Raw genomic sequence first — 26,340 nt, forward strand, 5'->3', positions numbered from 1 at the left:
AGCTCAAGCAATCCACCCACTTCCACCTCCCAGAGTGTTACAGGCATGAGCCACTGCACCTGGCTAGAATTACTTTTAAGCAAAACACACAAGGCATGATGAACGTGGCTTTGGCCAAGGAACAGGTACTTGAGGATAACTGCTGAGAAGTAGAGCAGGGGTTTATTATAATAATAGAATTGATACCATTTATTGAGGGCTTAGTATATGACGGGTACTCTGCCTGAGTATTTTACATATTATTTAATCCTCACCACAACCCTGTGAGTTAGGTCTTAGTTACCCCCTAAGGGGGGGATATAAAAGAGGATATAAAAGATTAGAGGGATTAAGTAAATCACCCAAGGGTCAGGCACTTGCTAATAATAAAAACTAACACTTTTCGAGAGCTTATATGTGGAAACTGCTAAGCTTTTTCCGTGAAACTTTTTTTTTTTTTTACCTTGATCCTTATAACAACCCTAGCAGGTAGATGCTATTACTAGAAGAGGCAGAACTGGGATGTGTGCCCAGGTCTGTCACCCCCAATATCTAGTGCTTAACCAGTGAGCTTTATACCTCCAGAGCTCTCCACAGAAAGTTCCACAAACCTTCATCTTCTAGGATGCGGGAACACTCCCCTGGGGGTGGAAGCTAGTGATTGACCATGCCCAACCCTGCCTGGAAGGTGTTGCCAAAAAATCTTAGATTTCTTTTTAAATTCTTTTTTCTTAAATAGGAGTAGATACAAAAGAATATTTCTAAAATATGGGTATGAAGAATAACAATACCAGCAGTTTACCAATCAATACAAGAAAAAATACCTCAAATCTCCCTGTCCCCCATCTCTAACCCAGGACCTTTTCTTTTCTCTTCAGAAACTTTGGTTATATTAAATCTTTAGTTTTCTTGATAGCCTCATTACATATGTGTATTCATAAATAAGACATTATTTCATTTTAGCATGTGTTTAAATTTTCTCTAAGTGGAATCACACTACATGTATCCCTTCTGCAACTTGCTCTTTTCACCCAACATTGCATCTGTGTTGTTGCATGGAGAAGTGGTTTGTTCTTTGACATGGCTGTAGAGAACTCCATGGTACAGATATTTTGCATTTTATTTATTCGCTCTATTGCTGATGGACTTGTAGGTTATACCATTTTAGTCAGTGCTGCTCTAAAACATTCTTTTTTTTTTTTTTTGCAGTTTTTGGCTGGGGCTGGGTTTGAACCCACCACTTCCGGTATATGGGGCTGGCACCCTACTCCTTTGAGCCACAGGTGCCACCCTGCTCTAAACATTCTTATACATACCTCTTGGCTTGTGTGTACTAGAGTTTATCTGGGAAATAAAACTAAAAGTGAAATTGCTGGCTCATAGAGTGTGTTCACTTTAAATTTTGCTTGATATTGGCAAGTTGTTTCCCAAAGTGGTGGGGGTTTTTTGGAGACAGAGTCTCACTTTCTTGCCCCCCAGTAGAGTGCTGTGGCATCTTAGCTCACAGCAACCTCAAACTCCTGGGCTTAAGAAATCCTCTTGCCTCAGCCTTCCCAGGAGTTAGGGCTACAGGCACCAGCCACAATGTTCGGCTATATTTTTAGAGACAGGGTCTCGGTCTTGCTTAGGCTGGTCTCAAACTCATGAGATCAAGTGATCCACTCACCTCGGCCTCCCAGAGTGCTGGGATTACAGGCGTGAGCCCCCACACTCGGCCCCCAGAGTGGTTATAATGATTAAAAGTCTTCATGCAGTGTTTCAGGGTTCAGCCACTCTAGACCCATAAATGTCAGAATCCTAGGGCAGGAAACCAACACTGAATCTAGACTCTTCATCTTATGGATACAGGAAATCTAGACACAGAAAAAAATGTGACTATTAAGGTGATGTCACCATTAGCGACAGAGCCTAGACTGGAACTCCAAACCCCAACTTTCTCCCTAACCCCGTCTTGGCTCATTTCTCTCTCTCATCCTCTTCATTCTCAGGCTGAGGCTCCAAAGTGTGGCCATCACGACATAGAAAGCTATTTCTAGGGTCGGGCCCAGGACTCTGGAGCTGACCTGACAGGGGTCCCCACTGGTTCTGGAGGATGAGGCTCCTCCGCAGACGCCACATGCCCCTGCGCCTGGCCATGGTGGGCAGTGCCTTCGTGCTCTTCCTCTTTGTCCTGCAGAGGGATGTAAACAGCAGGGAGCAAGCCACAGAGAAACCATGGCTGAAGTCCCTGGTGAGCCAGAAGGATCATGTCCTGGACCTCATGGTGGAGGCTGTGAACAACCTTAGAGATTCAATGCCCAAGCTCCAAATCAGGGCTCCAGAACCTCAGCAGACTCTGGTCTCTGCAAACCAGTCCTGCCTCCCTGGATTCTATACCCCAGCTGAGCTCAAGCCCTTCTGGGAACGGCCACCACAAGACCCCAATGGCCCCGGGGCAAATGGGAAAGCATTTCAGAAGAGTGAGTGGACCCCCCAGGAGACCCAGGAAAAGGAAGAGGGCTATAAGAAGCACTGCTTCAATGCCTTTGCCAGTGACCGGATCTCCCTGCAGAGAGCCCTGGGGCCAGACACCCGACCCCCTGAGTAAGTAGCACCCACAGTCCTGGGGCAAGGTGAAGGCTTGGCCAAAGGAATGGCTGGTATGGCCCTGGCCACAGGCCAACTGCCAGGAAAAGAGCTGAAGGAGATTTTAGAATATGGGTAAGAATTTCCTCTAAGCTCTCACCTCTTTCCCAGACCAACTCTGATGATCCCAGGGGTTGGGGTTCAGAGAGTATAGTCCAGCCAGAGGCCCAGGGAGACCTGGGAAAGGGAAACACAGTTATGAAGGTGAAAGGACACAGAAGAAGGAACTGGGCCTGGTACCAGGAGCTGGCACAGGGCTGACTGGGAGGAACTGATAGCCAGGCTGTGGTTTTGGCAGCCTTGCATCTGCTGAGGGCTGCTCCCAGGACTATGGGACTCTAATCCTGAGCTCCCAGGCAAAGGGACATTTCCTGACAGCCGCCTAGGGGTCAGGAATAGCCTTGCTTCTCTTGGTTTTCTCCAGTAAAGGCCCACAAGGCCATGAATTGATTCCAACTTTATTTGAAGTATTTATGTTCCCAGTCTTGGCCAAAAAGACTAGCACTTAGATCTTTGAACAGCAGCCCCTCACTCGGATGCAGCCATGGCTGTGTTCCCACTGTTCTCAAGTTAAAAATTTTGTGTCTTCCCCACCTAGTCTTTGTCTCTTCCAAATTGAGAGTTATACCCATTTTGGCCTTTTCTCACTTGGCAGTTCTTGTTCCCAAATCCATGATTCTTTAGAGCTATGAACCTGGCTTTTTTCCAACATGAACCAAGTCTGATGGCCCTGGAACAAGGAGCTACTTGGAGTTCTGATGAGCTTCTCGTCAGAGAAATGTGTTTGGCACAAGGACAGCCAGTGGAAGAAGCTGGAAACTCTGGAGGGTCCCCGAGAAATCTTACTGACAGGATCAATACCCATAGCACAGTGGTTACAGCACCAGCCACATACACTGAAGTCAGCAGGTTCAAACCCAGCCCAGGCCAGCTAAAACAACAATGACAATTGCAACAAAAAATAGCCGGGCATTATGGCAAGTGCCTGTAGTCCCAGCTACTTGGGAAGCTGAGGCAAGAGAATTGCTTTAAGCCCAAGAGTTTGAGGTTGCTGTGAGCTGTGACACTATAGCAGTCTACCCAGGGCGACATAGTGGAATTCTGTCTCAAAAAAAAAAAAAAAAAAATCTTGTTGACAGCAGAAGTCAGAAAAGGGTGTTAGGCCATTTGATCCTTGAGATCCAGGAGTCACACGTTCCCACCCCCACAACCCCAAGCTGGAGTGTCAAGAAGATGGCAGCATGGCCAAGTGCCACAGCATGTTTGGAGTAGACGAGATAGAAAAAAGGTCACCGGAAATTGACTGTGATAGTAGCATCAGATTACAGGGAGTTAATGAGAAAATGAGAGAGAGGGACACCGTAAATTGTGAAGGGAAGAGCCTTTTCCTCTCATTGAGTGTGGAAATTGTAGTCACTTTTCTCATATGTCAAATTCGCCCTTTATTACTTACCCCTCTGGAAGCTCGGATTGGATTACACTTTGTACAGTACACAGGTTACAGAGGGAGAGCTTCAGCCCTGGAACTCCTAGCCTGGTAGCAGGCAGCAGATGAGAGAAGTGGGGGAAACCTCAGCATCACAGCTGGGGCACAAAGCCAGCTCAAGGGGGATGGATTTTGGAGGGGTTTGGCTAGAACCTGTGCAGAGCCTCAGAGTGGTTAGCACACATGGGGGACATAAAGACAGGATGCAGCTGTTCCCAACTGTAGCAAAGGACATAGGCTGGGGGCTCAAAGGAGCAGAGGGTGGTTTGGGAGGGCCCTTGGACAGAGTCCTTACCAGCCTTGGAACTCCCAGGGGCCTGGAGGGCTGTGTCCATACTTTCATCCTTCTAGGTGTGTGGACCGTAAGTTCCGGCGCTGTCCGACCTTGCCCACCACCAGCGTCATCATTGTGTTTCACAACGAAGCCTGGTCCACCCTGCTGCGAACAGTGTACAGCGTCCTACACACCACCCCCGCCATCTTGCTGAAGGAGATCATACTGGTGGATGATGCCAGCACTGAGGGTGAGGCGACAGGGGCCCTGAGCAGGGGGCAGGATTCTCCCACAGGCACTCAGAGAAGGAGGGCAGGTCCTCTCGGGGAGCAGGCACCGCCTCATGGCCTGTTTGTTGCCTAGCATTGCAGCTCGTCAGAAAGGCCAGGAGCAAGAAGAAGGCAGGTGGGGGACTGGTGGACCACATTCCTGGAGCCGGGATTTCCTTCACCCATAGAGCTCCAAGAGCTTTGCAGCTTTGGCCTCCAAGACTCTCTTAGTTCTACTAATCCCAACTTCAACTCAGAAATGCTGGGAGAGCCAGGGCAGAGGGTGGGGACAGGCCTTCCCCTCTGTTTCCTACCTGCTAGCCCTACTGCTCTTGAAGACTCCACCCCCAACCTTTTTTGTTGTAGTTGTTAATGGGTAAGTGAGGTTGCTCACCAAACATCCACACTTCAAAGCTGCTCCACAAACATCTACTGAGTGTTCTGTGCCTGGCTCTGACCAAGGCATAATGGGATGACAAATGAGACAGACCCTGCCCTGAAAAGTCTAAGAACAACCCCCATAGATCAGGAAGCCACTTACAACACCAACCACAGAGCTGTGGCCACACCTTGAACAGATGTGAGAGGGGGTGGACTGGACAGTCTAACACCAGGAGTTCAAATCCCAGCTCTGACTTTTCCTACCTCTGTGACCCTGGACAAGCAGTTGGACTCTCTGAACTTCAGATTTCTCCTTTTAAAATGAGAACAATCGGCTCGGTGCCTGTAGCTCAGTGGCTAGGGCGCCAGCCACATACACCAGAACTGGCAGGTTCAAACCCAGTCCAGGCCTGCCAAACAACAATGACAAATACTGACAAATACAACCAAAAAATAGCCAGGCGTTGTGGTGGATGCCTGTAGTCCCAGCTATTTAGGAGGCTGAGCAAGAGAATCACTTAAGCCCAAGAGTTTAAGGTTACTGTGAGCTGTGACGCCAGGGCACTCTACTGAGAGTGACACAGTGAGACTCTGTTTCAAAAAAAAAATGAGAACAATTGGCTTTCACATGGTGGGTGAGAGCTCTGAGATAGGTCATAAATGAGGTCATTCATGTGTCACAGAGCACTTGGCATTGAGTAAGAACACTAGTAAGCATTAGTTTCGCTTTATGCGTTGTATGGGAACAATGCACTGTGGGAGTGTGTAGCAGGAGGTTGTTTCTGCCTGGCAGGGCTGGTGCTGGTCTGTAGTGGAGGCCAGACTGGAGCTGGGTCTTAAAGCCTGGGTGTCTAGGAGACTTGGTGGAGGACATTCCTGCAAGTGAGAACAGCATAGCCAGAGTCTTGCAGACATGAACATGTTTGTCTGGGATATCTGATGTGTCTGAAGTTTAGGTCTGTTGTAAGAAATGAAACTAAAAAGATGACATTCATGTCATGCTGGAAGTATGTACCTGGAAAGAAAGGAGGAGCCATTGAAGGTGTTTCATCTGGAGTGTGACCTTGTCTCAGGAGGATGGTCGTAGCTTTGGAAGAGAGCAATTGACAGCAACATAGGCACAGATACGAGGCTAGAGAAGAAACTTTTGTAATCACTGGAGAGTAGGAGACGGGGCTAGAACTAGGAAAGGGGCAGTGGGACAGCTGAGGGTCCTGTCAGAGCTGGGCCCTCCCTGCAGGTGGCACATGGTATCTGAGGCTCTCCCGGTTGACCTGTGCTCAAGCTCCCACGGTGAGGGCGGGAGCTGACTCCACACTTCCCAGCGTATGTGCTGGAGCCACTCCAGTAAAGGCACTGCCTCTCCTTGCCTTCCCCAGCCTCCCTGTAGGTTGGGGTGATGTGGAAATGAAGACAAGGGTTGCCGGAGGCTGTGGAAGGAGGGGCTGAGCATGAGCACTGTTGAGCCCATTTCTTCACAGACACTCAGCACTTACAAGCAAGTTTCAGGGATGCCGTGAAGGGGTTTAGTGGATGAGGAATGTATAGGCTCCTGGAAAGGAAGGAGAGGAAGAGTTTGCAGAGATGAGAGGGACATGGGAATAGCTTCTAAGGCAGTGATTTTCAACCCGTGTGCCTTAGGTGTGCCACGAGAATTTTTAAAGATCCTTAATTAAATTATTTTTGAAAGAAGTTCAAAACGCAGTATATTCTTTTTTTTTTTTTTTATTCTCTTTTGATCAACATGATGTTAAGTGTGCCACAGAAGTTTATCTATAGGTTCAAGTATGCTGTGAGATTACACAAAGGTTGAGGAACACTCCTCTTAGGAATCTTGGTAACAATGGAATGGATGTGTGGAATGGTGGCGAGTCTATCGGCTGCCCTTCCTCTCAAACTCTCATGATCTTTCTCCCCCCAGCCCTACGCCACCCATCCCTCAGAAGCTCCTGACCCTGAATCACGTCCAGTGGGAGTTGTAAACTGTTTTAACTAATCACCCAGAATTTTGTGAGTCTATAAGGTGCAAATGCCCAGTTGGGCAACTCCTCTGACTAGGTAGACAAGTGACAATGCCATGCTGGCACAGGCAGCATCTAAAGACCAGTGGCTAATCGGGTAGAATCAGCAGGAACTCCAGCGCCCTTCCAAAGTGCCTGTGCCAGCTGGGCGTGGTGGCTCACGCCTGTCATCCTAGTGCTTTAGGAGCCTTAGATGGCTGAATTGCTTAAGCTGAGGAGTTCAAGAACAAGACCCCATCTCTAAAAAAAAAACAAAAAACAAACTAGCCAGGCATTGTGGCTGGATTCTGTTGCCTAGCTACTTGGGAGGCTGAGGCAAGAGGATCTCCTAAGCCCAGGAGTTTGAGGTTGCTGTGAGCTATGATGCCACAGCACTCTGCCAAGGGTGACCAAGTGAGACTCAGTCTCAAAAAAAAAAAAAAAAAGTGCCTGTGCCCAGCAGGCCACCAGGCATGTGTTCATGTTCTCAGCTGTTATCTCCCTCTGTTGCCCTACCAGTGGTCCTCAAACTGCGGCCCGCGGGCCACATGAGGCGGCGTGATTGTATTTGTTCCCGTTTAGTTTTTTTACTTCAAAATAAGATATGTGCAGTGTGTATAGGAATTCGTTCATAGTTTTTTGTTTTTTTTTTTTGTAGAGACAGAGTCTCACTTTATGGCCCTCGGTAGAGTGCCCTGGCCTCACACAGCTCACAGCAACCTCCAACTCCTGGGCTTAAGCGATTCTCTTGCCTCAGCCTCCCAAGTGGCTGGGACTACAGGCGCCCGCCACAACGCCCGGCTATTTTTTGGTTGCAGTTTGGCGGGGGCGTGTTCGAACTCGCCACCCCCGGTATATGGGGCCGGCGCCCTACCGATTGAGCCACAGGCGCCGCCCCATAGTTTTTTTTTTTAACTATAGTCCGGCCCTCCAATGGTCTGAGGGACAGTGAACTGGCCCCCTGTCTAAAAAGTTTGAGGACCCCTGTGAGACTCTCTTAAGGCCACTTCCTGCCTCTCCAAGTCACCTGCCTGAATAACCAAATCAATCATTCTTTTTTTCCTGGGTCCTGGCCTCTTTTGAGAATCTGTTAAAAGCTCCCTGGAATAGTGCACCATTGCCCACAATACGCAACATACACATTTTGTGTATAATTCCAGGGAACTGTGACTCTTAGGACAACGAACACGACCTTGGGGGGCTTTCAGAGTCTAGGGGTACTTTATACAATGTTCAGTTTTGTGGGGAAAGGAAAAAAAACTCTCAAAAATCTCTGCAGTCCATAGTGGGATAAAATTTCGTCCACATTTGACTGATCAGATTAACTGGCTCTCATTACACACACAAAAATAAGGGCTGTGTCTCTGCTGAAATACAGTGTGCCTACACTCCTATCCAGGCACCCACAATCCTGTGAGTGCGAGGCTGGGGGGCTTTTTTTTTTTTTTTTGCATTGCTGAGTCAGATCCAGGGCACAGAACTCATTCCTGAGTGGCTGGGTCAGTAGCCAGGTTCACTCTCGGTCTGGCACACTCTAGCAGCTTAACCAAATTAGAGCAAAAAAAAGAAAAGACTGCCAGCTAATGGGCTAGTGAGTAGAGAGCTCTTTTAATCAGAGAAGCCTGGAAAGGCTACTCTGAATGTTCACCACAAATGCAACAGTGGGTGCAAAGGCCTGAGGCTTGGCGTGTTAGCAGGGCAGACAGAAGGCCAGCGTGTCGGAAAGGAAGTGAGCAAGGAGGCAGAGAAGTACTTGTACTGAGTGAGTTTCCGGAGATGAGCAGGACTGGCCTGTGAGACCTTTGTAAGCCATGTGCAATGTTTGGGTTTCTCGTGTGTGTCTGTGTGGGCGCTATAAAATAGATATAACATACAATGTCCCATCTTCATCATTTTTAAGTGCCTGGTGTAGTGGCACTAAATACATTCACCTTGGGCGGCGCCTGTGGCTCAAGGAGTAGGGCGCTGGTCCCATATGCCGGAGGTGGCAGGTTCAAACCCAGCCCCGGCCAAAAACCACAAAAAAAAAAATACATTCACCTCTACCCACATCCGGAACTATTTTGCCTTCCCAAACACTAACTCCCCGTGCTGCTCTCTTCCCCCCAGCCCCTGGCAACTCCGTTCTAACTCAGGTTCTGAGTTTCCCCCCTCGAGGTACCTCACCCAGGTGGAATCACATAGTATGTGTGTGTCTTTTTGTGTCTGGCTTAGTGTTACTTCTTCAAGGTTCATCCACATTGTAGCATCTCCCAGAATTTCCTTTTTTTTAGATGGAGTAATCTATCCTGGGTACGTACCACATTGTGTTTACCCATTCATTCGGTGATGGACAGTTGGGTTGCTTCCACCTTTTGGCAATTGTGATTGATGCCATATGGACGTGGGTATGCAAATGTCTCTATGAGTTCCTGCTTTTAATTCTTTGGGAATTAAAAGCAGGAACTAGAAGAAGAATTGCTAGATAATATGATATGATAATTCTATTTTTAACTTTTTAAGGAACTACTATACTGTTTAGATTTATTTTTAAGTGCAATTTTAAGCCACTGTAGTAACATCTGATTTATAGTTGTTGGGTTTCTTCTTGTTTGTTTTTGAGATAGGGTCTCGCTGTATCACCATACAAAAGTGCAGCAGGATTGTCATAGCTCACTGCAACGTCAAACTCCTGGGCTCGGGCAGTCCTCCTGAGTAGCTGGAATTATGGGCATGCAGCACCACACCTCACCAATTTTTTTTTTATTAGAGACAGAGTCTCATTTTATCACCCTTGGTAGAGTACTGTGGCGTCACTGCTCCCAGCAACTTCCAACTCCTCGGCTTAGGTGATTCTCTTATCTCAGCCTTCCGAGTAGCTGGGACTACAGGCACCTGCCACAATGCCTGGCTATTTTTTTGTTGCAGTTTGGCTAGGGCCAGGTTTGAACCTGCCACCCTCAGTATATGTGGCCAGCACCCTAGTCATTGAGCCACTGGCACCGCCAGAACCTCACCAATTTTTAAAATTCTTTTCTAGAGATGGGGTCTTTTCTTCTTTCTTTTTTTTTTTTTTTTTTTGAGACAGAGTCTCACTGTCACCCTGGGTAGAGTGCCATGTTGTCATAGCTCATAGCAACCTCCAATTCTTAGGCCTGAGGGATTCTCCTGCCTTAGCCTCCTGAGTAGCTGGGACTACAAGCACCCACCATGACACCTGGCTAGTTTTTTTTATATTTTTAGTAGAGATGGAATCTCACTCTTGCTCAGGCTTGAACTCCTGAGCTCGAGCAATCCACCCACCTCAGCCTCCCAGAGTGCTAGGATTACAGGCATGAGCCACCACGCCTGGCTTGTAGAGATGGAGTCTTACTGTGTTGCTCAGACTGGTCTCGAACTCCTGGCCTCAGTGATCTTCCTGCCTCAGCCTCCCAAAGTGCTAGGATTACAGACGGGAGCCATCCTGCCTGGCCCCTGACTTATGAGAGAGAACTCTGCTTCCCACTGTGGTTGCCACATCAAGATTATATCTGGGAGAGTAGTATAGAAGACAAGAGAGCAGTTAAGACATTATTGCTGGGTGATAGTGGGGATGGAGGGAGAGAATTGGCAGTGCTTGTGGAGGTGCTAATTGTGGAAGGTGAGAAGAAGAGGGACTGTAGCATGATTCCTGGGCTAGAGAGCTGGAGGGATGCTGGCACCCTGTACTGACCTGGGGGCAGATGTGGCGGGGGGGAATCCAGAACCCTGTTTTGGGCATATGTTCAGTTTTGTTAGATATCCAAGTAAAGATGGCAGGAAAGGAAGACCTGGGAGCCATCTGCATATAGATGGTGGGACTGAGGGAGGCATCTGTGTCGGGGTCACAGGGGTCTTGTGGACTCCAGTCATGAGAAATGACACTGGGCTGGGGTGGTCGGGTGTTGAACCTAAATGAGGAAGCTGTCACCTGGGGATGTAGGGGAGTATGGATGGGCTCACCTGGCCTGTGTGTCCATGCCCAGCTCAGGGTCGGATGTCCAGTGGGTCCAGGGGTGGGACAAATGGAAGACTGTCAGGAGGGGCATTTCTTGGGAGAGTCACCTCACTTCACAGGCAAGGAGCCTCCTAGGCTCAGAATCCTCAGGTGCTGTCTGGCTCCCTGAGAGTGGAAGGGAGGTGTGGGAGAAGGGCTGTGTGGAGCTCGGGCCCCCTGAGATTCACGGCTCAGTGCTTCACAGTCTCTTACCACAAAACCCACTTCCTGCGATTTTTTTTGTCTCTGAGTTATCTCTACTACTATGAACTTCCTGTGAGCAGTGTTAAGCGAGTTCTCAGGGGATTCGTCAGGCATGCTAAGAAGGCCGGGGTTCCTCCCTCCTTCCTGTCAGAGCCGGCACTGGGGCCACCATTGGGTTCTGAGTGTAAGAGCTTCCTGACAGCAGGACCCAGACCGCCCCCTCCCTGCCCAGGACAGCGGCTGACACCCAGGCAATGCATTAGCCAGGTTCGCTGACTGTACGCTGGGCGGAAGCTGCCACATTAGGCTAATTTTGATTCGTGAGGTCCTAGTACCCAGAGATGAGAGGCTTCATTCCTGGAGTAAGATATAGCCCCCTCCTCAGATGACTGCCAGAAGAATCTATTTACAAGTTGACTCCATGTCAGCTCCTGACCAATAGGCTTGAAGAAGAGAGAAAGAAAAGAGTTGAAGTTCCGATTTATAGAGTTTCCTTCCACTCGGACTCTACCCGCCTAAGTAGTGACCAAAGAACAGCTTGAACGAGTCCCCTCTTTTTTTTTTTTTGCAGTTTTTGGCCGGGGCCGGGTTTGAACCCCACTACCTCTAGTATATGCAGTATATAGGGCCGGCGCCCTACTCCTTGAGCCACAGGTGCTGCCCCCCACCTTTTTTTTTTTTTTTTGTAGAGACAGAGTCTCACTGTACCGCCCTCGGTAGAGTGCCGTGGCGTCACACGGCTCACAGCAACCTCTAACTCTTAGGCTTAGGTGATTCTCTTGCCTCAGCCTCCCGAGCAGCTGGGACTACAGGCGCCCGCCACAACGCCTGGCTATTTTTTTGTTGCAGTTTGGCCGGGGCTGGGTTTGAACCCACCACCCTCGGCATACGGGGCTGGCGCCCTACTCACTGAGCCATACACCCCCCCCCTTATTTTAAGACAGAGGTAGAGTGCCGTGGTGTCACAGCTCACAGGAACCTCAAACTCTTGGGCGCAAGCAATTCTCTTGCCTCAGCCTCCCAAGTGGCTGGGACTACAGGCGCCCGCCACAATGCCCGACTATTTTTTCTGTTGCGGTTGTCATTGTGTTTTTTTCTTTTTAGCTTTCCCTGGCCAAGTTTGAACCTGCCAACTGAACTACGGGCGCAGCCCACAAGTCCCCTTCTGTCCCTCTCCCTCGGGTCTCACACATAGGGAAGTGACAAGGCATTGGATGACTGAGGGAGGTGGCAGAGACCACTTTGAAGCCCGTGTACATTAATCCTCACTGAGTGGCCTTGCTGCTCTTGGAGCAAGTGAGGACTCCCAGACACAGACTGGTTAGGATCCAGGGCTGCTCTTTGCCCTTTCTGTGACGCTGGGCTCATCACTTTGGTCTTACTTTTCCCTTCTATGAACCCTGGGGGCGATACTGGGTGTTTCACAGAGAGGATTAAACATGGAAGTCAGCATGAAATATCCTACCTCACCTAGACTGGTCCGTGGCAGATGCTCAGGTATTCAAACTGGCTGTGAGGAGCCTGGGAGACAGGGAGTCACAGATGTTGGAAAATGACAGTAGCAACCAGAATCCGGCTCTAAAAGGTGAAGGCTGAGAGGGTAGAGAGTCTGAGGGAGGAACCCGAGAGCCCGAGTCAGAAGTTTGGGCTTTATCTGAGACCAAAGAAACAGAACCCTGAGGTGTACTGCCCCAGACATTAGAGAGGGTGCCCAGATAAGCAGGACAGGATTTGGCACTGTGGAACCAATGCCCCAGCAAGGTGTGCCTGGCTACAGGCAGGGCTCCCTCCTATCTCTCTCCACCTTCCTCAACCACCTCCTTCCCCACCTCCGGCTTCTGTGGAATGCTTAGTGCAGGAGGTGGGAAAGGGATAAAATCCAGGCCTGCTGGAGGCTCAGTAGGCCCAGGAGTCCCTGGGGTCGGTGCCCACAGGGGCTTAGGCTTGCAACAAAGTGGTGAGCTGACCACAGTGGCCCTGTCTCTTGCAGAATACTTAAAGGAGAAGCTGGAGCAGTATGTGCAGCAGCTGCAGGTGGTGAGGGTGGTGCGGCAGGTGGAGCGGAAGGGGCTGATCACTGCCCGGCTGCTGGGGGCCAGCGTGGCCCAGGCGGAAGTGCTCACGTTCTTGGATGCCCACTGTGAGTACAAAGCGCCAGTCAGTGGCCAGCTGTGGCCCGGTGCCTCCCTCCAGGCGGGATGAGGGGCAGGGACAGTGGTATCACAAGGCCCCTTCCTGTTCTGCTGTTCCAGGGAGGATTGGGACCCATTCTAGCTGCTTCTACCCTCTTCCCGCCCCAAAGCACCCCAGTCCCAAGGATGTTTTATCAGGAAGCACAAATAGCCCTAAAAGGCCAAGCGTAGTGGCCCACGCCTATAATCCTAGCACTCTAGGAGGCCGAGGCCTGTGGATGGCTTGACCTCAGGAGTTCAAGACCAGCCTGAGCAAGAGCGAGACCCCAATCTCTACTAAAAATAGAAAAAGTAGCCGGGTGTTACATCAGGTACCTGTAGTCCCAGCTACTTGGGACGCTGAGGCAAGAGGATCACCTGAGCCCAAGAGGTTGCTGTGAGCTATGACGCCATGGCGCTCTACCCAGAGTGACAGGGTAAGGCTCTGTCTCAACAACAACAACAACAACAAAGCAAATAGCCCCAAAACAACTGGTGACCCTAGAACCACTAGGAATGTGCTTTGGGGGCAGAGGCTCTCATCCCTCCCCCTCAGCCCACATCTGTACCCTGTTCTGAGTTAAATGACCCCTTAAGAGGCCTCCTGTGACCACTGAGAACTGATTTGGTGTGGGCTTTTATAGGGCCACCATTGACCTTCCTCTTGCCCAAACCAAAACACCTCCCCACAGTTGTCAGGAAAACAAATGTTCCCTAAGATCAGTGGACACTGTGTATCTCATGGATTGTGCTAGACTTGGAGCCAAGATTTGGGCTGACTACTCTGCTACTAATTGAGCCTTGGTTTCCCCATTTGTAAAGTGAGAATAAGGATACCATCCTTATCTGACAAAATTATTACTCTGAGAATCAAATGAAGTAATATATCCTGAAGCTCACTGACATGACCAAACAAATAAAAGGGATTATTATTCTGCAACAAGGCTAAAGTCTGAGATATAAATACTCCTGGGAGAGGAAACACTCCTTTCTGAAATCCACACTTGAGGTGGAGGGCCGACTCAGTGGATAGGCTAGAAACCCTGAAGACAACCGTCTCTGGGGCCTTCTCTGAACTTTGATCATTTGAGTTGACCACGTTACTCCCCTGAGACCTCCGTCTCCCTTCCAAAGCTGCCTCCACCTTTGGAGGTGGGTGGTGCTAGGAGGACAGCTTCAGCTCTCTCTACTCCCCCCACAACTGGGGGGCTTGCTTGTGCTTCTCTGTCCATAACCAGGGAGTGGGTACAGGGTCGTCTTATCCTCCTGAGTCTCCCCACCGGGGTTGAGGCAGGACTCTTGACTGCTGCCTTCTGGTCTGGCCTGCAGGCGAGTGCTTCCACGGCTGGCTGGAGCCCCTCCTGGCGCGGATCGCTGAGGATAAGACAGTGGTAGTGAGCCCAGACATTGTCACCATTGACCTTAACACTTTTGAGTTCTCCAAGCCCATCCCAAGGGGCAGAGTGCATAGCCGTGGCAACTTTGACTGGAGCCTAACCTTCGGCTGGGAAACTCTACCTACACATGAGAAGCAGAGGCGTAAGGATGAGACCTACCCCATCAAGTAAGGACCACAGCCTGGTGAGCCCCCAGGCTGGCCTCGATGGCCTGAATCCCACCTAATTCCAGGGACTGTGCCAGCTCATGTCAACATTTATTAGGCACTTTATCAAGCACTTGTCATATTTTACTGAATCCCCACTCCCTACAAAGTAGGTACTATGATTAACCTGTTTTATAGGTAAGAACACTAAGGCTCATAGGCAGGCGCCGTGGCTCACTCCTGTTATCCCAGCACTCTGGAAGGCAGAGATGGGTGGATTACTTGAGCTCACAGGTTCGAGACCAGCCTGAGCAAGAGCAAGACCCCACCTCTAAAAGTAGCCAGGCATTGTGATGGGTGCCTATAGTCCCAGTTCCTCGGGAGGCTGAGGCAAGAAAATTACTTGAGCCCAAGAGTTTGAGGTTGCTGTGAGCTATGACACCATGGCACTCTACCAAGGGTGACAAAGTGAGACTCTGTCTCAAAAAAAAAAAAAAAGAACACTAAGGCTCACAGTGATAAACAGTTGACCACGTAGCTAGCAAATGATGAAGCAAGGGTACCCATCCTGGCCTGTTCCACCCAAAGCCATAACTGTGACACTATTACTACCTCATACTTTAACAACTTGTTATTACTCAACACTTACTGAGCACCAGGCCCTGGACTAAGGGCTTTATATACTTTATCTCATTTATTCCCATCTACACGTAGAAGGACATGGCCAATATTTGCAGAGAGGGTGGGAGATGGCAGGTGGACGCCACTGTGGAATAGCCATTATAGTAAGAGAGAGTGGCATGTGCCCCAGGCCACTGTCTTTGAAAAGACCAAGAAGATATTTAAAAAAAAAAAAAGACCCATGCCCCTAATCCTAGCACTCTGGGAGGCTGAGGTGGATGGATTGCCTGAGCTCAGGAACTAGAGACCCCATCTCTACTAAAATAGAAAAACCAGCTGGATGTTGTGGCAGGCACCTGTAGTCCCAGCTACTCAGGAGGCTAAGGCAAGATCGCTTGAGCAGAAGAGTTTGAGGTTGCTATGAGCTATGATACCACAGTACTCTACCAGGGTGATAGAGTGAGGAGTGAGCCCCTGTCTCAAAAAAAAAAAAAAGAAAGAAAGAAAGAAAAAAGAAAGAAAAAGAAAATGGATAGATTTTCTACATTTTAAAATTTGTTGCCATTGCCCCAGACCTTTCTGGTAAAAATCCAGATAGTAAAAATTTTAGGTTTTGCCATTCACATAGAGTCTGTTGCATATTATTCTCTGTGTGTGTGTGTGTGTGTGTGTGTGTGTGTGTGTGTGTGTGTGTGTTTTAACAATCCTTTAAAAATTAAAAAACCAGCTCGGCGCCTGTAGCTCAGCAGCTAGGGCTACAACAAAAGAAAAATATCTGGGCGTTGGCAGGCGCCTGTAGTCCCAGCCACTTGGGAGGCTGAGGCAAGAGAATTGCTTAAGTCTAAGAGTTTGAGGTTGCTGTGAGCTGTGGCTCCACGGCACTCTACCGAGGGTGACATAATGAGACTCTGTCTCAAAAAAGAAAAACAAAAGAATAAAAATTCAAAAACTATTCTTTGCCAGAGCCTAATAAAAACAGGCACCTAGGCCTATTTTGCCCACAGGCTGTAGCTTCCTGGCCCCTGTGCTCCAGGGCAGATGGTTGAAAGTTAATCTACTGTTTAATGCCCAGCTGGGCTCTCCTTCCCTCTCACACCTACCCTGTCCTGCCCTCTCTAGATTGCCTGTTGCTGTCATTAGAGAACATAAGTTTATTTTAATGGTTGTCTCAGACAAACTGAGTTGGGAAGCGACCTTCAGAGTATCCTGCAGTTTTAGATTATTTGTGCCATTGCTTTCCTACTAGCCAGGAGACTTCAGGGTCAACTGAATATACATCAGGGATGAAGAGAAGCAGAGACTGGGGATAAAGATAGAGGGAAGGTTCAAAAGGAGGAGAGAGTTGGAGTCATTCCCCCTCCACATGCCCAGACTCTGAAGAGATGCTGTCCAGAGTCTCTGCAGAGGCTCAGGGAGGGATCCCATGGATCCTGATCAGCCAGCTGTTCTGTCTCCACTAAAAGAAGAAAGGGAAAAGAGAAGGCAGGGGAGAGAAAAGAAATTAGAACTCCCTACTGCCCCTCTGCTTGTTTCATAGAGTGCACAGCAACAACTTCCCGGCCACAGGCCAGGCACACAGCTGCACAGACAGGAACAGGGCACCTGGCCCCTGCCCCTCACCGAGGTCTCTGGCTCCGATGTCCAAAGACCATATAACAGGGAGACAAAGCGCCAGTGTTTGAGGAATGAATTTGCTCCATGGTCCAAATGTCTTGGTGGCACGCACAGCTTGCCAAGGCACTTCACAGGACCCCACCGGGAGAATTGCCAGTGGTTCCCTCCTACCCTCACCTCTCAAGCCAATGAGAGGAGAGGCAGAGGGCCCAGGGGATCCTAGGAAGTAGGCCAGGAAATACAGGGTGTTTACTAAAGGTTGCTTGTTGGATTTCTGTAGAGTTTATCCTCATAGCTAATTTGCCAGTGACTTCTTAGTATGGGAGATGTCTCAAAGATAGAGACGGGCTCCTGTGGGGTGCACCCTCCAGAGGAAGCATTGAAGCTTTCACCTGAAGTTCCAGGTCTCTAAGCCTCTCAGTGTGCTATTTGGGCTTGTTCAGGACCCCTGGGAGAGGCCAGACCCTGACAAGAAGCCAGCCTGAGCATGAGGGTTTCCAACTGAAATTCCTGCAGAATGTGCCTGCAGGAGCCAACTTCAGAGTGACAGGAGCAGCCACGGGATAACACGAAGGTCAAGATCCTGTTTAGTCACCTTGATGGATCAGACAATGAACACTGATTGACCTGGCATTTGGGGGTTCAACCCTGATAGGTTCTGGGGTTACAGAGGTGGTTTGGTTATCTTTCTGCTTGGTTGCACCATGTGAAGCCACCCAGTGAGGGCAGCAAAGCCCTATCCAAGCCAGCCTGGCCGAGGCACGGAAGCCACCAGCTGGTAATGAAGTGGTCCTGCCCCTGCCTCCCCACCCCTACCTTGCCTTCTGTTTGGCCTAGACATCCCCCTGTCCACTTGGGTACCTGGACCCTTTGCCCAGCCCCTCTTATGCGTAGCCTGTTATCTAAATTCTAGGAATGAGGGTTTTTGTTTTTCTTCAATTTATCTTGGCTTTCATCTGTGCTTCCCTGCCTTTTTCTGAAAGCCAGAACCTTTTTATAACCTTCCCCAATGACCCTAACATCCAATGGGAGCTTGATCTCACCTCATTTCCCACCCTGTCTCTGAGAGTGCCTCTTATCAGCTTCCCCAGTTCAAAGCAACTGATGGCTTTTCCCCCAAACTAAGGTTTCCTTGCGATAAAAAGCACCCAGGCTAGGCTCCTACTATAAGTCCCTGAAGGGCCAGGGATCCTAAAACAGAATGGGGTCAGCCTGGCTAATAATATTCATTTATTCTTGGTTTGAATCCTGCCTGTTTTCAAAAACAACTTCAGACAGCTTCTGAAAATTGAGTATCTACTATACTCTAGGCGCTTTGCTGCCAAGAAGTCAACAATAGTAGCTTTACTTCCTGCTCCTAGGCTGAGCTCCTGGGGAATGAGATCTGTCTGTCTCGGCTCTGTAATGTCCAACATGGAGCACACGCCCTGGGGGCCAGTGCTTCCTACACCCTTGGTTGAATGAACAAATGAATGCTTTAGAGTAAGGATAATTCTGTCTCTCCTTGACCTGGTCTTAGGAGAGGGAGAAGACGTAGCAAAAACTAAGTGGATGAGTTAGTGGAAGGAGGGACTGCTGGGAGGGAGGAAAGGTGGGGAGACAGGTTAGGAGGCCGAGGAGGGGATTGCACACACAGCTTTCCCCGCCAGACTCCCGCCGTTCCTCCCCCAAAAGACGCACATACTTCTCCCTCTGTCTCTCCAGATCCCCGACGTTTGCTGGTGGCCTCTTCTCCATCTCCAAGTCCTACTTTGAGCACATCGGTACCTATGATAATCAGATGGAGATCTGGGGAGGGGAGAACGTGGAAATGTCCTTCCGGGTGAGAGTGAAGGGGGCTTTGAAGGGGACCCACAACATCCTGGGGGCAGCCTGAGAAGTGTCTCTCAGGCAGCAGCAACGTGCTTAGAGATAGCACATTTGAAACTAAATGGAAAAGTCTGGCCATTTTCCATCATGGCTCTGCCTTTCTTCTGCTCCTCTCCCTGTCCATGGCAGTAGGGCTTTGGCAATCAGATTGGCCAGCTTGAAACAAATTACTGGGCAGAACTTCTCAGTGGGAAGGGATCATAGGGACTGGACATCTGGTGCTGGGAACTCTTTTATGATATCTGCAGAAAGGGATTAGGATAATGACCTGTAGAAACAGGTCATTAACCAGTCACTGTCCTTTTCCTGGAAAAATCAGGTTCCCCTTCCCAGGTCAAAGAACTTATGCCCTGGTAGCCTTTGGGATATCCTTATCGATGCTCACCAAGTTCTTCATAACTGTAGAAGATGGCAGCCCCCATTCCAGTGGATCCCAGAACTCTGAGGGATTCCAGGAATTAGACAAATCAGGATTGGGTCAGGAAGAAAAGATCAGCTCTCCATTAAACCAACATAAATCCCCATAACTTGGGAAAGTAATTAGTAAGTATATGAACTCATTTATGAAGTCACCTCTCACCGCGTCTGGCACATATTAAGCTTTTAATTGATACTATACTGTAGGAGGTACCATACTATATCTAAACCATAACTGTGATTATGTATTTCTGTTATTGCCATACTAAAAAGAATAACAACATACCTTTTGATCTAAACCACAGTGGGAAGGATGTTTTAACCAGCCCCTTGGTATAGAGTAGGGTCACCAATCATCATAACTCCCAGTGTTCTGATCCTAGGTGCCTCAGGGAGCCTCTGACCACTGTGCAGTCTCTCTCCTAGAAAGCTAGTAGAGTAAGGCTCCAGATGACAACCACTGGCTACCTGGCAGTTGACTGTCCTTGCTATTAATTAATACTTTGATATTCTGATATAGGAGAGTTTGAGTTCCCAGTTAACACCTGAGTAAGCTGAAAAAAAAAATCATTTTTCTAGGTCAAAAAGCTGTATGATCAGAGCTCAGAGTAGGTTAAAAGACATAGATAACAAAATTTAACCAAGTCTTTTCTCTAAAGTGGGCCCTGGTAATCTCAGGACCCTACAACTCTCTATCTGCTTAAATCAGAATGAACTAACCTCAGAGAGCCTTGGATTGTATAGTCACGTAGGAAGAAGCCTAGACCATATCCTTTTTTCCAGGAAGAGAAAGCAGCTTTTGCCCAAGTCCGTGGACTGGGGGTTTGGTACCCTGGAAACAGAACTGACTCCTTTGGGGATTATCGTACCTGCCCCTGAAGGACCCATACTGTCTCCTCTTATGGCAGGTGTGGCAGTGTGGGGGCCAAATGGAGATCATCCCGTGCTCTGTAGTAGGCCACGTGTTCCGTACCAAGAGCCCCCACACCTTCCCCAAGGGCACCAGTGTCATTGCTCGCAATCAAGTGCGCCTGGCTGAGGTCTGGATGGACAACTACAAGATGATTTTCTACAGAAGAAATCAGCAGGCAGCAAAAATGGCCCAAGAGGTAAGAGGAAATGGTTCTTGTAAGGTGTTTGGATGGAGAGAAGTATAAATTCCAGACCCTGGTCAAGAGCTCAAGGGCAGAGGCCCATCCCATCTCTATCATCTCGTGACCCCCTCACCCCTCAGAGCCCTGTGAGCTACAGCCCAGGACGGTCGCAGCTCATAAATATTTTAAAGACTAGAGAATGTCATCCCTACCTGAAGAGTGCTTGCATCCCAGAGGGACTTGTGGGGAGATTTGGGGGAAGAACCTCTTACAGGAGGAATAGTTCACAACTAGGGGCTGGGAGAGAACTGACTGGGGAGTCCAGGGGAGATGAGGGTGTAGGGGAGCTATAGGCGGGAGGCCCAAAGCTGGGCAGGGGGTTTGGACTTTAGCCCACACTGGAAGGTCAAAGACTCATGGAACTGACCCTTAGGGGGTGGCTTGGTTGACAGAAATCCTTTGGTGACATTTCTGAGCGACTGCAGCTAAGGGAACGATTACATTGTCGAAACTTTTCCTGGTTCCTGAACAATGTCTACCCAGAGATGTTTGTTCCTGACCTGATGCCCACCTTCTATGGAGCTGTAAGTCTTGAGGCCCAACCTGCCGACCATCATCATAGCACCCCCTGGAGAGGTTAAAGACTACTTACCCAACAGACCGATGACAACCAGAAATTGACTTTACCCTTCACTTCCAGAGAAGGACTGAGAGGCCATTTTGGGGCTTCTAGAGATAGATAAAATCCTTGTAAAGGGAAAACAGCTCATAGCAGTGAGTCTCAAACATTAGCATGTGTCAAAATCACCAGAAAGACATACCCAAACTCTAGGCCCCTTCCCCAGGGTTTCTGATTCAGCAGGACTAGGTGGGTTCTGAAGGTCTGCACGTCTACAAGTCCCCAGGTGAAGCTGATGGTCTGGGGATCATGCTTGGAGAACTGCTGCTTATGAGGAAACCCCCCTGTGTTGCCCTGGCATCCTGAGAGGTTCACATCCTAGCCCACAGTGGGTGCCCAGTCCCATCCTTCCCAGCCTCTGCGGCCATGCACCTTGCTTTGCTTTTAACTCCAGGCATGTGGGTTAGTAGCAGAGAAGATGAGCATAGGAGAAAAATCACAAAAGGGAAACTCAGCCATGTATGTTTATTCCAGTAGGCTGGAATTTGTTCCTGCTGGGCCCCTCACCACAAACTAGGACCCTCCTGATTATGCCCTCCTGGTTCCCTCTCTGCTCACCCTTCTGCAGATCAAGAACCTTGGCATCAACCAATGCCTGGATGTGGGTGAGAACAACCACGGAGGGAAGCCCCTCATCATGTACTCCTGCCATGGCCTTGGCGGCAACCAGGTACACAGCCCAGCCGCGACGGAGCGGGCCTGCGCGAAGCCTGCGTCCGAGGCATTCCTCTCCTCGCTGGCTTCCTTTCTCTCCCTTCAATAGTCCTTTCCTGAGGGAGGGCTGGGATGGAGGGGCTCCAGAAGAAGGAAGAGATGCCATCCCTACCTTCAGGAAGCTTCCAGTTCGAGGGGAAATGCATGACACACGCACAGACAGGGTCTGAAGTCTGAATTAGGGACATTCAGAGAGAACATGGCATCAGTGCCAAGTGTTAGAGGGGGGTGGGTGGGAGGACTGTTTATCAGGGAAGGTTTGCCGGAGGAGACCAGCTGCTGGGTGATATTTGGGGATGAGTGTGGAAATATTTAGCACGTTCCCTTCTCTACATTGAACTTCTATCTTCACGGCTTCCCTTCCTACCACTACCACTACCGGCTACCACCCAGATCCTATCACTCAGCAGTGACCCCAAAACAACCACCTATTGACAGTTACCTGATGTCCTGAGAATTTACCCCATGCCTCACAATGCCCCAGTGCTTCCTAGAGGAATAACTAGTAACTTCCCATCCTCTGCCCACCCAACCTTCCCTGAGTGCCCACTGCCTGGCTGGTGAGCCACCTCAACCAGAGCTGGAGCAAGGAGAGCAGTGGCCCGGGGCGTGGGACAGGCTGCCGGCATATGCAAACAAAGGCAGTTATTCTAATGCTGTTTCCTGTGCCACTGGCCTGCAAGATGATTTTAGGTGACACGTTGAAAACCATTTTTAAAATTTTAATAGTAATTTATTAGCTAAGATAGAATTAGCATGTCAAACACATGCTATCACAGATGTTTAAAATGAATCTAAAATTTAGTTTAAAGGAAATATATTAAGTAACTATTATTCCAGTATAACTCAGATATAGCAAAAATCATGAAGGAAGAATATAAATTACTCAAGTCTGGGCGTGAGCTCACCTATCACTTTCCTCCCCAGGAGGCCATCTATGGTTGGCATCTTAAGGCAGGTGGCTTTAGAAGGTGGTGGGTGAACTTAACGCCTGCTTCTCAGGACCTCCCCTTGTCTTGACTTCCAGTACTTTGAGTATACAACCCAGAGGGACCTTCGCCACAACATAGCAAAGCAGCTGTGTCTACATGCCAGTGTGGACACTCTGGGCCTTCGGAGCTGTCACTTCACTGGCAAAAATAGCCAGGTCCCCAAGGACGAGGAATGGGAATTGACCCAGGTGAGTCAGGCGCCCAGAAAGCTCAAAAGCAAGAACCCAAGACCCCATCTGCCTCTCCTTTCTGCATCTTCTGCCTGAGACCCCATAGGGAGGATTAGAGCAGTACAGAAAGTATGGTGAGTGTGGGCTTGGCCAGACTCGGGGCTTAAGTAATGTTTGGTGATGGCTGGTTCTGGCTGACGTAAAGACAAGGTCAGTCCACGGCCAGCTCTGCCCTGGCTCAAGCATTTTTAGGCTGAACCCAAGTAGATAAAGGTGAGAAGTCATTTGTATCCCTACCCGCTCACTGTGTGGTGGGCACAAAGCTAGGCACTCACATACCTCAGTTTGAGTAATCTTTCAGAGGCTTTTTCCAAGTAGGTTTCCCCATTTCTATAGATGAGCTAGATGAAGCTCAGCAAGTTTGTAAGCGGCCCAAGGCCCATCTAATAAATGGCAGGTCTGGGATTCAGACCTCTGTAAGTCTGACTTGAAAGCACGGACTCTTTCCATTAACCACATGCTTCAGGGTATATGATGTAAGTGCCACCATACTGAGCTCAAGCCAGCACCCTCCACACCCCCACTTCAGCTTAGGAAAAGGGGAGGCTAACCTTGAGGCTACAACGAAGGAATGAGTTGAAACATTAATCAAAGGCGAAAATTGGGAGCAGGCAGCAGTGGCCCCAGGTCTTTGAGCCTGGCCATGTAGGGGAGGGGGATCGTCAAGGCATTTTCCTCTTGGCCATGGCCTTGTCTTCCTCTAGTCCATCCACTCAGGCTAAAGCCAGGGATGGAGAATTGGCACCAGACAGAGGTAGAAACTAGGAGGTACATCTCACCAGAGTGCTTGGCATCCCAGGAAGGGAATGGAGAAGTGTCTTCTTTGTGTCTTGTTGGGTTTTCCTTGCCATTTATCAGTTGTCCTGCATCTCATTACCCCAAATAGAACTGTCTATGGCCCAGGTTGACCTTTTGCTGTGTCATCTTTTAGGATCAACTCTTCAGGAACTCAGGATCTGGTACATGCCTGACATCCTTAGACAATAAGCCAGCCATGGCCCCCTGCAATCCCAATGACCCCCACCAGCTATGGCTTTTTGTCTAGGACCAAGGTCATCCCCCAAGGAAGCCCCCAAAAGCCTCTCAGGAAACAGGATTGCTGATGTCTGGGAACCTGATTGCCAGTTTTGCTGTAGGACTTAAAGATGGGTTTCTAATCCCAATGGATGTCAAGACAGAACTTTTCTGCTCCTTGGAACAACAGTGGACTCTTTTCTTTCCTCCACACTGATGGAAGAGATCATTAGCACAAATGATGCTTGGTCTAGGGCTTTCCCTCTGTCCTGGCCTCCAAAGCAGAGGAGGCAGCTGGAGGAGGGCCCAGAGCGCAATGCTGAGCTCAAGAAAAGTACTTCTGTAGACACGTCCTGAATCCCTGGTCATCCAGAGCAACTGCAGAATCTAGTGAAATGGTGTATTCTCACAGAAGAATTAGAGGTCCAGGAGAGCCTGTCTTGCTCATATTACCCAAAATTTGTGGAACTGTCTACAGAAAGCTCCATAACGGGTTCTTTAGCCACACTGTGAGAAAAACAGGTCAAGAACAATTGTGCCCCTTTTACAGATAAGAAAACTGAGAGAGAAGTGAAAGAGCTTACTTATAGTCCCACAGCCAACAGATGGCTATAGCTGAGACCAAGGCTTAATTTGCAATGCTGAAACAGGGCTCCTTCCACCACAACACAAGAACACTAGACAACCAGCCAGCAGCCGTCCCGTCCCCTCTGCCTTCTGCCCTCATCATTTCTAGCCGCTGGCCTCCATAAAGCCTAGAGCCATGGAGCCAGGTAGCCATTGGGGCCAAGATCACAATTGGGAATCCTGGGATGTTAGTGTTGAAAAAAGCTGCTAGAACCAGTGAGACCCAAGTTTAGGTCCCGGAACCCTTTTCTCAAAACCCCATACAATAGGTAGATAAAAAGCAAAGTAGCGTGAGTGAACTTGAGGGAGGAATGGGCAATGCCCTCTGGTCCTGAACTAAGTCTATAAGCACTATGTGAAAACTGTTGTTTTAGTCCAACCCTATCATTTACCTATTATCAACCCAAGACCAGATAAGTGAATTTGTCCAAGGTCGCTCAGCAAGGTGTTGGCAACCCTGAGGACTCAGATAAGGCTAACAAGAGCCCTGGAGAGTCTGAGGGAGCAGCGAAAGCACACTGACTGGATGACCCATCCCACTGCTGTGCTTCTGTGAAGCCTCTCTGTGCAGCAGACCGGGTGTGAATACCAGCTCCGCTAGCTCAGGGACTCACAAAGGACAAAAACTCTGTCCAGGAAGGCTGCTTTTGACTTTTAATAGCAAGCTGTCACCGCATGAGGGCGCCATGGAGTGCCGCTGCCTCCTGCACCCATGCAGTTCAGGAGGCTTCCAGATCCTAAAGAGGACACATTCAGAGGAAGCCTAGCCAAAGGGAAAGGAAAGAATGACCGGGGTGTGACCTGGAGAAAGGAACAGTTCATTCCCAGAAAGAAAAGGGAATTGGACAAGGGATCCTAGTGGAAATAAAGATTTTATGGCATTGGTAAAGGAAATCTGCATTTGAGTTCCTTTTTCCCTGTAGTGTCCCTTAGCTGAATCAGTTGATTTGGGCTGCAAAGAGCCACACACCTGAAAAGTTCTGTTACAGCCATGGTCTCGTGTCCCCAAACATCCTCTGGCCCCAAATCTAGCCAATACATGTGTGTCAGGCATATGGAGACAAGAGGTAAGATGAGGGCGTCCTATGGAGCTTACGCTCTATCAGCGGTTCTCAACCTGTGGGTTGCGACCCCTTTGTAACAATGAAAATACATTCATGGCATTAGGAAGGCTGAGAACCACTACTCCAAATGGAAACAAACCATGACAAGTTGGAGGTGTTCAAAGATGTGCCAGGGGAGTTAGCAGGAACAAGAACTTAGCTTACCTTAGGGGAATCAGGGAAGACCTCACAAAGATGGTGACATCTGCCCTAAGACCTCAAAGGATGAGTCCTCAGGAGGGAAGGGCCTAATAAGCAATGATGCTGCACACACACTGATCTAGCATGAGCAAAGCCAGAGAGACAAAAGGGCCTGGGAAGGGACAAATGGGTCTGGGAAGCATAAGGGTGAGTGAGCAATGGGCGTAAAAATAGGAGAAGGGCCACATTATGACTTTTGTAGGTCCTAGGCACTTTTTTTTTTTTTTTTGAGATAGAGT

At 49.1% G+C, this 26,340-nt stretch overlaps 1 protein-coding gene across 14 annotated transcripts in view; it reads left to right on the forward strand.

Moving 5' to 3' along the window:
* GALNT6 (polypeptide N-acetylgalactosaminyltransferase 6) overlaps nucleotides 1–25,685 on the forward strand; it is a 35,219-nt gene extending 9,534 nt beyond the window's left edge. For 11 of the 14 annotated variants that reach the window (XM_053557982.1, XM_053557986.1, XM_053557980.1 and 8 more), the window contains 10 exons: nucleotides 1,968–2,562; nucleotides 4,442–4,614; nucleotides 13,203–13,352; nucleotides 14,713–14,947; nucleotides 18,866–18,983; nucleotides 20,356–20,556; nucleotides 20,994–21,125; nucleotides 21,789–21,890; nucleotides 22,962–23,114; nucleotides 24,088–25,685. In XM_053557982.1, coding sequence (XP_053413957.1) covers nucleotides 2,072–2,562; nucleotides 4,442–4,614; nucleotides 13,203–13,352; nucleotides 14,713–14,947; nucleotides 18,866–18,983; nucleotides 20,356–20,556; nucleotides 20,994–21,125; nucleotides 21,789–21,890; nucleotides 22,962–23,114; nucleotides 24,088–24,201 — 1,869 coding nt within the window. In that variant the 5' untranslated portion in view covers nucleotides 1,968–2,071 and the 3' untranslated portion in view covers nucleotides 24,202–25,685. Of the gene's footprint in view, nucleotides 1–1,188; nucleotides 2,563–4,441; nucleotides 4,615–13,202; nucleotides 13,353–14,712; nucleotides 14,948–18,865; nucleotides 18,984–20,355; nucleotides 20,557–20,993; nucleotides 21,126–21,788; nucleotides 21,891–22,961; nucleotides 23,115–24,087 lie in introns of all 14 variants that reach the window. The other 3 variants (XM_053557993.1, XM_053557994.1, XM_053557990.1) reach the window with 2 other exon arrangements.
* The last annotated feature ends 655 nt before the right edge of the window (nucleotides 25,686–26,340 follow it).

The sequence above is a fragment of the Nycticebus coucang genome, chromosome 12 (genome assembly GCF_027406575.1).
Source record: "Nycticebus coucang isolate mNycCou1 chromosome 12, mNycCou1.pri, whole genome shotgun sequence".
Taxonomy (NCBI): Eukaryota; Metazoa; Chordata; class Mammalia; order Primates; family Lorisidae; genus Nycticebus; species Nycticebus coucang.